Below are 12464 nucleotides of genomic sequence, written 5' to 3' on the forward strand. Positions count from 1 at the left end.
TCTGGAGACAGCTACAGTGTACTTATATATAATAACTAAATAACTAAATAAATCTTTAAAAAAATATAAATTCTTATACATAGAAAAGTACCTTAAAACTGGCCAGGCAGTGGTGATGCTCGCCTTTAATCCCAGCACTGGGGAGGCAGAGGCAGGCAGAGTTTATTATCATATAAACTCTCTGCAGTTGAAGCCACTTTAATCCCAGCACTCCGGAAGCAGATGCAGTGGGGTTTCTCAGTTATATCTGGATTTCTCAAACTCTGTGTGGAAAGGCCCCCCTCCCCACCAAAATCTCTTCAGTTGAAACAAGAAGAATCTGGGAAGCAGCTCTTAACTAGCTTCCATAAAAGTTCTGTGTTCCTTCAGAAAAGAAAATTGCTCAAACCTATTGCTCTCTACCTCGTGGTCACCTGATTTCTTTAAAATAAAGTTGTTTTCATTTTTAAAAAGTTGTTTTCATACCTATGAGTACCTTTGAGTAACATTAGTAACTATATTTTGATGATTATTTTAGACTTTTATATTGTGCTTCTTTTGTTTCAGCCAGAGAGATTTTAAATGATAGAAGGGATTTTTAAGAAGCACTAGTTGATTGTCCTAGGGATGGAACTCAGGGTCCCAGTTTGCTAAGCATGAAGTAGGCCCTGGGTTCTGTTCTCATCTCATGGGAGAAAAATCTACGAAAGTAAAAATAGAAGAGCTACTTAAAATACAAAATATAATAAAGCTTTAGGGCCAGTTTTCAATAATTTTCAAAGTTCGAGCTGTGAGTTCCTAGCCTCAGACATTAATATTTTTTTTAGTATGTAGGAGTTTTTAAAAATCATTCTTAGATGCTTTTCCCAGAGTTCCTCAAGGAGGGATAGGGAATACTTTTTGTGGTAGGTTCTTATTACCGAATCAAAAAAACTTGTTTTAGATACCTGATAGAATTAAAACAAACCCCATCCATGTCTTAGGACTTTAGCTAATAAAAATTTCTGTTAACATGAAGTTGTCAGATTTCTGACTACTTAGACCACCAGTCTGAGGTATTTGCTAACCCAGCCGGTCCTCCCAACTCACTGTGTGTCTGAGGATGTCCTTAAATGCCTGCTCTTCCTGCTTCTGCCTTCCAGTTGATGGATAGAGATGTGCGCCATCGTGCCTAGCGAGATACGGAGGGATTTTACTATACACTGTCTTCCTAGAGACTGTACTAGGGCAGTGACCATTCTAGACAAATGCTCTATTAATAAGCTACATCCCCAATCTACGAACTGTTTACTTCTTCTTTAAGACTCCGCCTGGAGATGGCAGAGCACTTTTTAGGACAAAGTACCTGCTGCCTTTCCTCCCTGCGTCATGGCACTAAGGGCGTAATGTGCTCTGCCCCCTTACGTGCAGCATGGTGGAATCAGCAAGCGCACCTGGTTAAAGCACTGTTCTGAGAACTGAAAGAAGTGATCTTTGTAAAATGTTGAGCATGACACTTGGAAATTATTTATTAGTCTATTTTAGTTAAAACTATATTTTAGAAGTGTTTTATAGGAGTTTGGGGATAGTTTATAACAAAGCATATTGGAGTTAATAATCAAGATAAGTCCAACTCAGCCAATTAGTAGAATTGAGATATATTGTCAAATGTGTGGCACTTGCCTGCTATCCTAGTATGTCAGGGAATGTAGGAGGATTAGGAGTTTAAGGTCATCATTAGCTACACAGAAGTTTCCAGAAGAAAAAAGAAAGAAATGTGGATCATAAAGAATAGTGAGGGAGTGGTTGTTCCAAGAAGAAAAGCTGTACTAGATGCTTGTGAACCAGTTTCTGAAGCAGAGGATGTGCCCTCTGGGTAAAGGAAGCACTTAGAGTGATTGAAACACAGAAGTTATTGAAAGCTTGCTTTTTAGTTTCTAGTGTCATTTTAGAAAATGTATTACTGTACATAGTATAGTTTGGCTTGCACAGGAGGATATGTAATAGAGAAAAATTCTGTGGGTATCACTAATAGTGTTTCTCAATGAGGAGATTCTGAAGCATATAAGAAATAAGAAATATATGTATGCATGCATATGACTCCAGTAACAGGGTAAAGAGACAATCTGAAATTAAACCTGTGACTGTGAATGTGGATACAAGTAGGTGTGTGTGTGTGTGTGTGTGTGTGTGTGTGCGTGTGTGTGTGTGTGTGTGTGCAGTTGATTTGTATGATATTAATGACACTTGACTAGGTTTTGGCTTATGAAGAAAGATACCTCTAAGAAAAATAGAATTCAGGTAGTATCTTAAACGGCATAGAAATGATTTGGACTCGAGTAAGTTTGTGCTTTAGTTACACCATATTCAAGTGACATACTTGATTTCTCAAGTCAGTTTTCTCATCTGTAAAATGAAGATAATATAAGATACTTAACGAGGTCCTCATAATGCCCAGAAGTTAGAAGTTCTAGTATTTGAAAAAACAGTGGCTACTATAAAATGCCCGGTGATGCAAGATATATGTAATTCAGTTATATGTAACTGTTATAGTCATTAGCAAAAACATTTTAAAATTCCATTCCTAAAACTTACCTCCCACATTCATAATCAGAATCGCCAACCACAAAAACACAACCAGGCTTCATAGCTAATGCAGTTCTAAATGGGTAAGTTAAAGTTAGCACATTGGATACCCTAAGACATTATAATGAATTTCATTCTCATAGCTGGTTTGTGAAGAACTCAGGGCAGGGACAATGGTGCACACGGTAAAGTGCTTGCTGCTCAAGCATGAAGACCAAGCGCCTATGTAGAAAGCTGAGCACCGCGGCAAACACCTGCAGCCCCAGAGCTAGGGACGGGAGGAGTACAGGCCGGCTCAGCAAGCCAGACTGCTGAGCAGGAGGCCTGCCTGAGTCCTGGTCTTAGGAAATAAAATGGACAACGTTCTCATTCCACAGATACATATATGTGTGTGTATGACGCTGAGATGCACACAGGCATGCAAGCGCAATTGCACACACTCACAGTGTAGATTCATTGAGGCTGATAAAATATGCTGCTGTCCACGTGAAGAACTTCTATTGATTGGGTCATGCAGTTAAAGCAAGGGACCTTCAGATTCAGGTAGTAGTAGCCTTGCCGTGAGAAGTTTCTAGGAAGATTTATAAGAAACAGAGAAGTAAACTAGAAAGGAAAGATTTAGGGGGGGGTTGTTTTGTATTTTCCTTTTTCTTTCTGTTGTCTTAGTTGGGGATCAATAAAATGTAAGTCTGGAAGCCTATTTATGAAACTATATTCTAACTGTACTCTTACAACAGTGTGGATACTCTTTCTAAACAAGGTTGAACTGTGCGCTGCTGTGTTTACCAAGAGCTCTCTTAATTCTCCCTGTTTTGGTACTGCAGAGTAAAGGAGTTTGGAATTAGTCCTTCAGACATTCCCTTCTCCCAGGGTAGTGGCAGTCGCCCTGATCTCTCTCCTTCTTACGATTATGACGACTTTTCTCCTTCGATTACCAGGTCTTGCTTTATTCTATACTTAAGATTTTTCTTTGACTAGCTTGTTTTGAATTGTGCTGCATATAAACATTTCATTTATTCCTTTTTTCAAGTCATTTTTCATTTTCACATCATTTAGCAGGTGGTGGTTGTACTGCATGATCTGCATTTTTATGTCCTGTATTAATTTTCTTTAATGGGTGAGGTAAAAAAAACAAAAAACATTTTTTTTCTTTAAAAGGTTTATTAGAATTTAAAGTCCCATATTTTCTTTTTTCTTTTTAAAAGATGATGTCACTTTTTCATATTTATCTTTATTGTGTGATAAATAGTCTGCAAGGAGATACTCATCCTGTGATTTAGAAAGTATGTCCTTTTAAATGTGTGTTAACTTTAGTAGGAAATATAGCTTTAAAAATGACAAAAGAGGGGTTGGGATTTGGCTCAGTGGTAGCGCTTGCCTAGGAAGCGCAAGGCCCTGGGTTGATTCCCCTAAAAAAAAAAAAAAAAAAAAAAAAATGACAAAAGAGTCTCATGATCTTTAGACATTGAGGTGGTCATGGTGGCACAAGCCTTTAATCCCCTCACTTGGGACGTAATGACAAGCAGATCCTTTAAGTTTGAGGCCACCTTGTGTGATCTGCAAATGACATCCAGGCATACATAGTGAGACCCTGTCTTAATAACTGAGAATGAAATTATTTCTTACTTACTATTATATTTTAGCTAAGCTGTATGACTGCTGAAATCTTCATAGGATGTATCAACTTCCCTGGTTTCATTAGTGGTTTCTTTATGGATCTTAACAATTTTTCTATCATAAAATGTAATTCTAATTATACCTTATTTCTTTAAAGCATTTAATATGTATACTTTGCTAAATTCCCTGGTTATGAGCAATAATTACAGTTGAAGTAAGCATAAAGTTGTTTAAACTTGCATAAAACAAATGCACAGATTTCAGATAAATTTGACCTATAAAGTGACATCATCAGTCTTCCTATGGTAGTTGAATTGCTTTTGTATTGAAATGGTTATTTTCTTGTTTGTGTGCATGAGTCTTTGCTAATTTTAGGTAACTTTTGTGTGTTTATAGGGTGAAAGAACTGACTGTGGATCCAACTGCTGCTGGTGATGTCCGTCCAATAATGCACCATCCACCAAGCCAGATTGACGACCTAGAGACACAGTGGGGGGTGGGGAGTTCCCCTCAGAGAGATGATCTGAAACTTCTTTGTGAACAAAATGTGAGTGACATAATCTCATTCTTAGTTTGCTTCATCCATAGCAGAACTTAATTGAACACTGTCACCTAGAGCAGGGATCCACAAGTCCATCCACCCCGTGACCTAAGCCACCATCTGTTCAGATCAGTACAGCTGAGCTGGAATAGCTGTGCTTTTCTGGCCACTTTCTTTCCACAGTGGCCATGACGGAATGCAAGCTTATGAATCCAGAATAGTTTTCTAGCTACTAGCCCTCTGATAATAGCCTATTTCGTTTTCATATTTTATGCCTACATTAAAATTTAGTGACTAGTTTAAGATTACATATAAGTACATCATATATCAATCTTTGTACAAATCTGTCAACATAATTATATGCATTAAGCAGATAAAGTAAAATTACAATGACCCCAGCAACACCCCAAAACAAAGAGAAACAAATATAACCCCAACAAAAATGCTAACATCATCAAATCTTTATTTTTCTACATTGAAATATAAAAAAAATTATATAGTTTCAAAGTACAATTATTTAGTTTTTTTATTTGTTTATTTTATGTATATGAGTAGTACACTGTAGTTTTCTTCAGACACATCAAAAGTTATCAGATCACATTACAGATGGTTGTGAGCCACTGTGTGGTTGCTGGGATTTGAACTCAGGACCTCTGGAAGAGCAGCTGTTGCTCTTAACCACTGAGCCATTTCTCCAGTCTAGTTATTTTTAAAATATATATTCTATGAGGACAGGCAAGTATGAATGAGAAAGCATGTGATCTTGACATGTAGCACAAACTATAGTCTCAGGACTTTTACAAGAAGATTGCTGCAAACTTGAGGCCATAGTAACTTCCAGGCTAACAAGGGCTGCAATTTAGTATTGTGTCAAGAATAACCAAGGTGGACAGGCCAGGGAAATCACTCAGTGGGTAAAAAGCTTGTCAAAGTAGGAAGACCATAAAAGACAAAGAACTAAAAATGAGATACTAGATTCAGTCCAGCCTCCTAAAGTTTGAAAGACACCACAGTTTTATTTTGTTGTTTTCAAAAAAAAAAAAACCCAACTATCTGGCTACCTAGGCATGTAGTATACACCTTTAATTCCATGAGAGGCTCAAAGCAGGAGGAGTGCTGAGAATTTGACACTAGCTTGGACTACATATGTAGTACTGGCTTACCCAGGAATGCTGTCAAGTCTAAAAATACATCAAGTAGTTCAACTATATGGGAAGCTAAGACAGGGATTAAGTTCAGCAGTTTGAAACCACCATCCTAAGCAGTATAGAGAAATTTCTGTTTCTTTTCAAACAGAATTGCTACTTTTTACTGTAAAAATTAGTAAATGAGTTATATAGCATAAATGAAAATTAAGGTTTTGTTTTAAAAATTTAGTTCTTGAAAATACTGATTTTGCTAATCACTGTGAAATATATTGTAACAATCAAAGATTGTGTCCTTACATCTTTCATGAGAAGAAGCTTGTGCATGGTGGCACATATCTGTATTCTCAGCTCTTGGGATGGAGGGCATCTGAGCTACATAGTATCAGGCCTGCCAGGGTAGAACCTGCTTTTTCAAAAAGAAAAATGGAAGTATGGTCTCTGTGTGTATTTTGCTTTCCTGTTGTCATAAAGTCATGTGTATGTGAAGAAAATTATTAATGAAGATAAGGCAGCACAAACTGGTAAAGCCTGAAATAAACTTAGAGTAACTAAAAGCTGGACTGTTCCAAGAGAAGTTTCTGAGGGTACGTCCACAAATAACAGTAAATTCCTACGTGGAAATTATGTGCTTGAGAGTTGGTTGATTTACTTAGACTTACATTATTTTGACCCAGAGAAAGACATTGTGGCTTTTCCTCTTGTTATTTTAGTAGTTTTTTCCATTTGTCTCCTAAGTTTAATTTGCCTTTTTAAAAAGACTGCAAAACTGTTTTTGAGTCTGGGCTTATATTATAGCTCAGTGGCAGAACATGAGTTTCTGAGTAGACCTCAGTGAAGGAAAAAAAGTAAAAATAAAACTTAATGACATTTAAAAACTAAGCTTTAGGTCATATTTTTAAACTTCGTGTTTTAAGGAAGAAGAAGTTTCTCCACAGTTGTTTACTTTCCACGAAGCCGTCTCCCAGATGGTAGAGATGGAGGAACAGGTTGTGGAAGACCACAGGGCAGTGTTCCAGGTATGTACAGAAAGGCCCTGAGACCAGCAGGCCTTACGTTACCCAGAGCTTCGGAGTTCTTTGGTTCTTTGGTTCTTTTTTTTTTTTTTTTTTTTTTTTTCGGAGCTGGGGACCCGAACCCAGGGCCTTGCGCTTCCTAGGTAAGCGCTCTACAACTGAGCTAAATCCCCAGCCCCTTTCCGAGTTCTTTGAATAGAACACTGTTCTTCAGGACGGCTTAGTTGTGTATGTTTGTACTTGTAGGTATGTTGTGGTGAGTATCTGCAGTGCTCTCTTCAGTATAATGAACAGACTGGGCGTTGGTGGCTCACACCTTTAATCCTAGCGCTTGGGAGGTCGGGGCAGATGGATCTCTGTGAGTTCAAGGACGGCCAGACCACACAGAGAATCCCTGTCTTGAAAAAAGAAGAGAAAAAACCAAACAACTATATATATATATATATATATATATATTATATATTATATTAACTATATATATATATATTATATTGTATATTATATATATATTAAATTTAATGAACAGGTCTAAGGATGTAGTTCAGTGGTAGGATGTTTGTTTACCATTCACAAAGCATGCCAGGGTTCATTCCCTATCTAGCTAAAAAATAAAGTTTATGAAAATATTTAATTTTACTGAATAAAGATGTTGTGTCTACTAATAATTTTGAGAGTATTAGTTTAAGTGTGTTTGACTTAGAATTCACAGTCTGGTATGATAAATGTTTATGAAACAACAATTTACAAGTCTTTTATTGGATTTTTATTGTTAGGAATCCATTCGCTGGATAGAAGATGAAAAGGCTCTCCTAGAGATGACTGAAGAAGTAGACTATGATGTAGACTCATATGCTACACAACTTGAAGCTATTCTTGAGCAAAAAATAGACATTTTAACTGAGTTACGAGGTAATTTACTCTCTGTCTTTGTATTATTTGAACTTTGCGTGGTATTAGGATGTGTAGTAATGAGGTTTTGTCTGATGACAAACAAAGCAAAGATTATTAGACAATGTTAGCTCCTTCATTCAAAACATAAAGATCAGGGGCTGGAGAGATGGCTCAGTGGTTAAGAGCACTGATTGCTCTTCCAGAGGTCCTGAGTTCAATTCCCAGCAACTACATGGTGGCTCACGACCATCTGTAATGAGATCCGATGCCCTCTTCTGGTGTGTCTGATGACAGCTACAGTGTATTCAAAACATAAAGATCATTGTTTCTCTTAAAACAGTAAAATAAAAAAAACAGCTCAGGGGATGATTCAGTGGGTGGTAAGTACTTTGTTTTTAGTGAGAACCTCAGTTTTGATCCCTGCAACCCATGTAAAGAAAGTCAGGTGTATCACACACATCTGTTGTCCCAGTGCCCTGTGGTAAGTTGGGAGGGAAGTAGAGCCATAAAAACCCTGGCGGTTCCAGCTACTCTGGAGTGGTCTGTGCCATGGTAAACACCAGAGACCTTCTAACATGGCTGCCAAGTAAAATTCCAGCAAAGTGACTGTCTCGGGCTGATGGGTTACAGTTTCAGTGATGTGGGGAAGTTGGAATGTTGCAGATCCTGAGCCTCTCGCTGGTTTCTCTTAACCCCTAGTAAAGAGTCATTCCCAGTTCACTTCTGTGTTGGATCTAACTTTGTATAACTAGCAGGTAGAAGCAGACCTAACATCTTGATAAACTGATAACAACTTTTGAAATGTATTAATAAAACCAGTGAAAAGATAAATGTTATGAGGTAGTATCTAAGGCCAACAGCAGAGATTTCTCCATGGCTAAATCCCACCTTTCAGATGTTTCTACCATTGCGTTTAAAAAAAAATGGCTTCATGACTTTCTTTGTTCTGTTACTATAAAACCTTCATAAAATTATTTGTACTTGAAACATGGAATTTGGGGTAACCTAAATCTGTGTTTCTAGGCCATTGACACCCACATTGTCTCCAGGATACACATCTCGTATCTTGAAAGAGGCAAGGAACGTGTTCTTCTGAACACTACAGTACTCGTGTACTCACACGAACATGCTCACTATTGCCCTGATTAATAAAAAATTACCATTTTTCCATTGTCTCTGGTCATGTTTCATGCCCTTTCTGCCTGTGTATTTTTAAAAAATACCTTGTATGTATTGATTTTGCTCCTACTTCCCTGACTGTGTGTGTACATGAAATCAGAATGAAATTCTTATTTGTAGCCACAGATTTGCTGCTTAAAATTTAAAACAAGCCCTTCATCAAGTTAGTGATTGGACATCATGTCATATATGGTCATTAGTGACTTTCTGAAAAGTTAATTTTGTAAAATATTGTATTTCTAAAAGGGAAACTTAAGCTTCCCATTTTTTACATGTAGGTCTCACCACACAGTATTTTATGTTGTGATGATTGAACCCAGGGCCCCCTGCATACCACGGAGTTACCTTGCAGCCAAAGTACAGTTACATACCCGCTGTTTAGAGTTCAAGCTTGTCATTGTTTGTCCTGTGCAACTTAAAATGTTTGAGCATTCTTGCTCGTAAGCATTTATCCACTAGAGGACAGCACCATACCAGTTGTGATATTTAAAACACCTCTAGACATGAGTAAATGTTCCTGGAAAAAGCTACTTCCATTTGAGCACCATGGCTGTAGAAAATGCGTTATTTCCATAGCTCCTTGTAATTTAACAATTTATTGGGGTTGGGGATTTAGCTCAGCGGTAGAGCGCTTGCCTAGGAAGCGCAAGGCCCTGGGTTCGGTCCCCAGCTCCGGAAAAAAAACAAAACAAAACAATTTATTAACCTATCGATCAATAAAAGGTAGTGGATATAGAATATGTAAGAGTAATTATGTGTTGTTCTGTTAACTTTTCTTATAATCCCTGACAAGAAAACAGATTTTTTTGGGGGGGTGGGGGGAGATCAGGTTTTAAATTTTAGCTAAAAATGGTGGAGTAGCACTGAGTAGAAATTTCATAATATTGAAAGGAGTACCTGCTTTACATCTGAGTAAGACTCATCGTTCCCTTTTAGACAGGATCGCATATTTAAACCTTTAAATCTTCTAGGTATGTGTGAGTTCCGGTTGAGCATAGTTGGGAGGTACTTGACACTATAAAAGTTGTGTGCTGTATTGCTTGTTTTACAGTACTGACTGCCGTGTTCTTTTCTTATTCCAAGATAAAGTGAAATCTTTTCGTGCAGCGCTACAAGAAGAAGAACAAGCCAGCAAGCAGATTAACCCCAAGAGACCCCGAGCCCTCTAAGTTGGTATTTGCTACTAAAGGATCCCCGGAATCCCCAATACTGTAACACATGGTGGTCCAACTGTAAAGGCCACTTGAACGTTTTTGAAATCTTAAGTGTGTGGAAAATATCTTGTCCTTCATCTGAATGACATTTCAATTTTGTGAAACACTCCTTTGTCTACAAAATGCTTCTAGTCCAAGAGGCACAACTAACAATTCGGATTAGTGAAGTATTTTGTTTCATTTACCCAAATAGTGATTGCTTTTGGATATCCTTGCCAATTTTATTTAAAGGTTGTGGAAGTAATCCAGAAGTGGAAAATAGGGGAAACCACAGAATTTCCTTTAACTCAGATCAATTTTGGTAGCAAGACTGAGCAGTTTTGAGTCCTTTGCGTGCATGCATACCTCATCAGTGATGTACATACTTCGCCTACTCCTAGGGCCAGTTGTGGTTACTCATCCTTCTGTGCCTTCACTAAGGCTATCGACTCCAGGCTTCTGAAACACAGCCACGAGAAGTACATTCCTTGTTTGTAACTGTAAATTACCTTTATTGCGTGTACATTTTTACTGTATTTGAGACTTTTTGTGTGTGACTAGTTACTTTTGCAGGATGTGCCATATCAGTTGAACGGAACTAAAGCCTGTGACAGTGGACATAGCTGCTGGACCACTCCATCTTATGTGTAAAGAAATCTGGAATTATGATTTTAATACCATGACATGTGATTATAATTTTCTTAGCATTTTCTTTGTAAAAAAAACTAAAATATAAACTAGTTGGTGTATAATAAAAAGTAAAGAAGTTCTGAGAGGAGTCTTATCTTAGGATAATACATATATGCAGTGTGTGTGCCAGTGGTGTTAACAAGACCCATAGTGGAATCTGGTCCTTAACGATGCCGTTATTTAAGCTGAGGTGTTTATTAGCTCACCCAAATTTAACGTACTGTTAAAGGAGACTGGTTTCTGATGCATGAACATTTGTATGTACATGAAAGTAGTCCATAATACAAGTTAGATAGCCAAGCATAGAGTATGTAACCAAGCCCTGAGATGTGTTGATGACTTACAAGGCAGGTCATTCCAAGCTCCATCTAATACCTAGGATGTGGTGGTTATTTGGTGAGAATCATATTTCACCTATAGATTGGTGGTAAAATAGGCTACTCTTTAAATGGCAGCACTCATTTTTATAGCTGCTCGTCTAAAAAAGAAAACTGGCCAATTTTCATGTAAATATTGTTTAAAGATATATATATGTATATCTCTAGGAGTTTTCCCTTGGTTCCCCCTACATAGTCCAGTAGGTGAACCAAAGAACCTCCCATGGACCTCTTGATTAACTCTAGGGAACCTACTGATTGAGTAGGTGAACCAAGGGGAAATCTATGAATAGAGTCAGTGAGCCAGATTCTTTATTCTCATTCACTTGTCATAAATGAGAGGGTAGCTGTGAGGAATCCTAACACCATGGTCAAAAAGTTCTGTAAACATGAAATCTAAAGCAAATGTAGATTTTTTCACAATATGCTTATTAATAAATGAAATTTATGAAACGAATTTAGAAATAATGTACTTCAATATAATCACCTTTGTTTTGGAAGGAACTCAGGTTTTCTTGCCGTTTTATGATATATTCTATTTGTGTTTGTTTCAAAGACAAGCTGTTTAAGAAGGTAATTTTTGCTGAGTATAGCGGTACACGCCTTTAATCCCAGCAATTGGAAGCAAAGGCAGGTAGATTTCTGAGTTCAGGGCCAGCCTGGTGTACATACTAAGGTCCAGGACGGCCAGCACTGTGTACCTTGTCCTCAGTTTTGAGGGTGGCTATTAATGTAGTGGGCAATAAAGGCACAAACTTGCTTATAACTTGCAAAATAGTTTAATGTTATTGGCATTGGACAGGCATTGTCTTTGAAGGTCCTAATAGGGATATGTTGCCTTATTGGCTCCGTCCTGATCTGTAGGCAGAGGACATCAGTAAACATTCTGGGAGGTAAGATGAGCCTCAGCTTTACAGAGAGAAGCTTTAGTCAGCAGAAAACAGGCTGAGAAAGCCTGGCCAAGCAGAAACGTCTCCCTAAGGTAGAAGTGGTAAGAGCTAACTCTGCAAAGCTGTTGTTTGACGCTGACGATAAACATGCACTTCAAGGACAGTTACTACTCATGTGACAAAAGCTGCTTCTGCAGCTAAGTAAAATTTTTCTGTTGTACATTATTCTTTAGAAACTTCTCAAACTTAAAGGCTGCTAATTATTCATAGCTAACATCATAAGTGTTCACTATGACTTTGAAGCTGAATTTTGGAGGAAAAACTGTAGGCAAACTATTTGTTTTCTTAAGTTTACTTAGCAATCTTTCTAAACTAATTGGA

General features: G+C 37.7%; 1 protein-coding gene across 5 annotated transcripts in view; it reads left to right on the forward strand.

The window, feature by feature from the left end:
- Kif2a (kinesin family member 2A) overlaps positions 1-11647 on the forward strand; it is a 65415-nt gene extending 53768 nt beyond the window's left edge. For 2 of the 5 annotated variants that reach the window (XM_032898923.1, XM_032898924.1), the window contains exons 17-21: positions 3369-3482; positions 4558-4708; positions 6765-6866; positions 7637-7772; positions 10017-10279. In XM_032898923.1, the coding sequence (XP_032754814.1) occupies positions 3369-3482; positions 4558-4708; positions 6765-6866; positions 7637-7772; positions 10017-10102 (589 nt within the window). In that variant the 3' untranslated portion in view covers positions 10103-10279. Of the gene's footprint in view, positions 1-3368; positions 3483-4557; positions 4709-6764; positions 6867-7636; positions 7773-10016 lie in introns of all 5 variants that reach the window. The other 3 variants (XM_032898922.1, XM_032898926.1, XM_032898925.1) reach the window with 3 other exon arrangements.
- Positions 11648-12464: the final 817 nt, after the last annotated feature.

Source organism: Rattus rattus, chromosome 3, assembly GCF_011064425.1.
Source record: "Rattus rattus isolate New Zealand chromosome 3, Rrattus_CSIRO_v1, whole genome shotgun sequence".
In the NCBI taxonomy this organism is placed as follows: domain Eukaryota; kingdom Metazoa; phylum Chordata; class Mammalia; order Rodentia; family Muridae; genus Rattus; species Rattus rattus.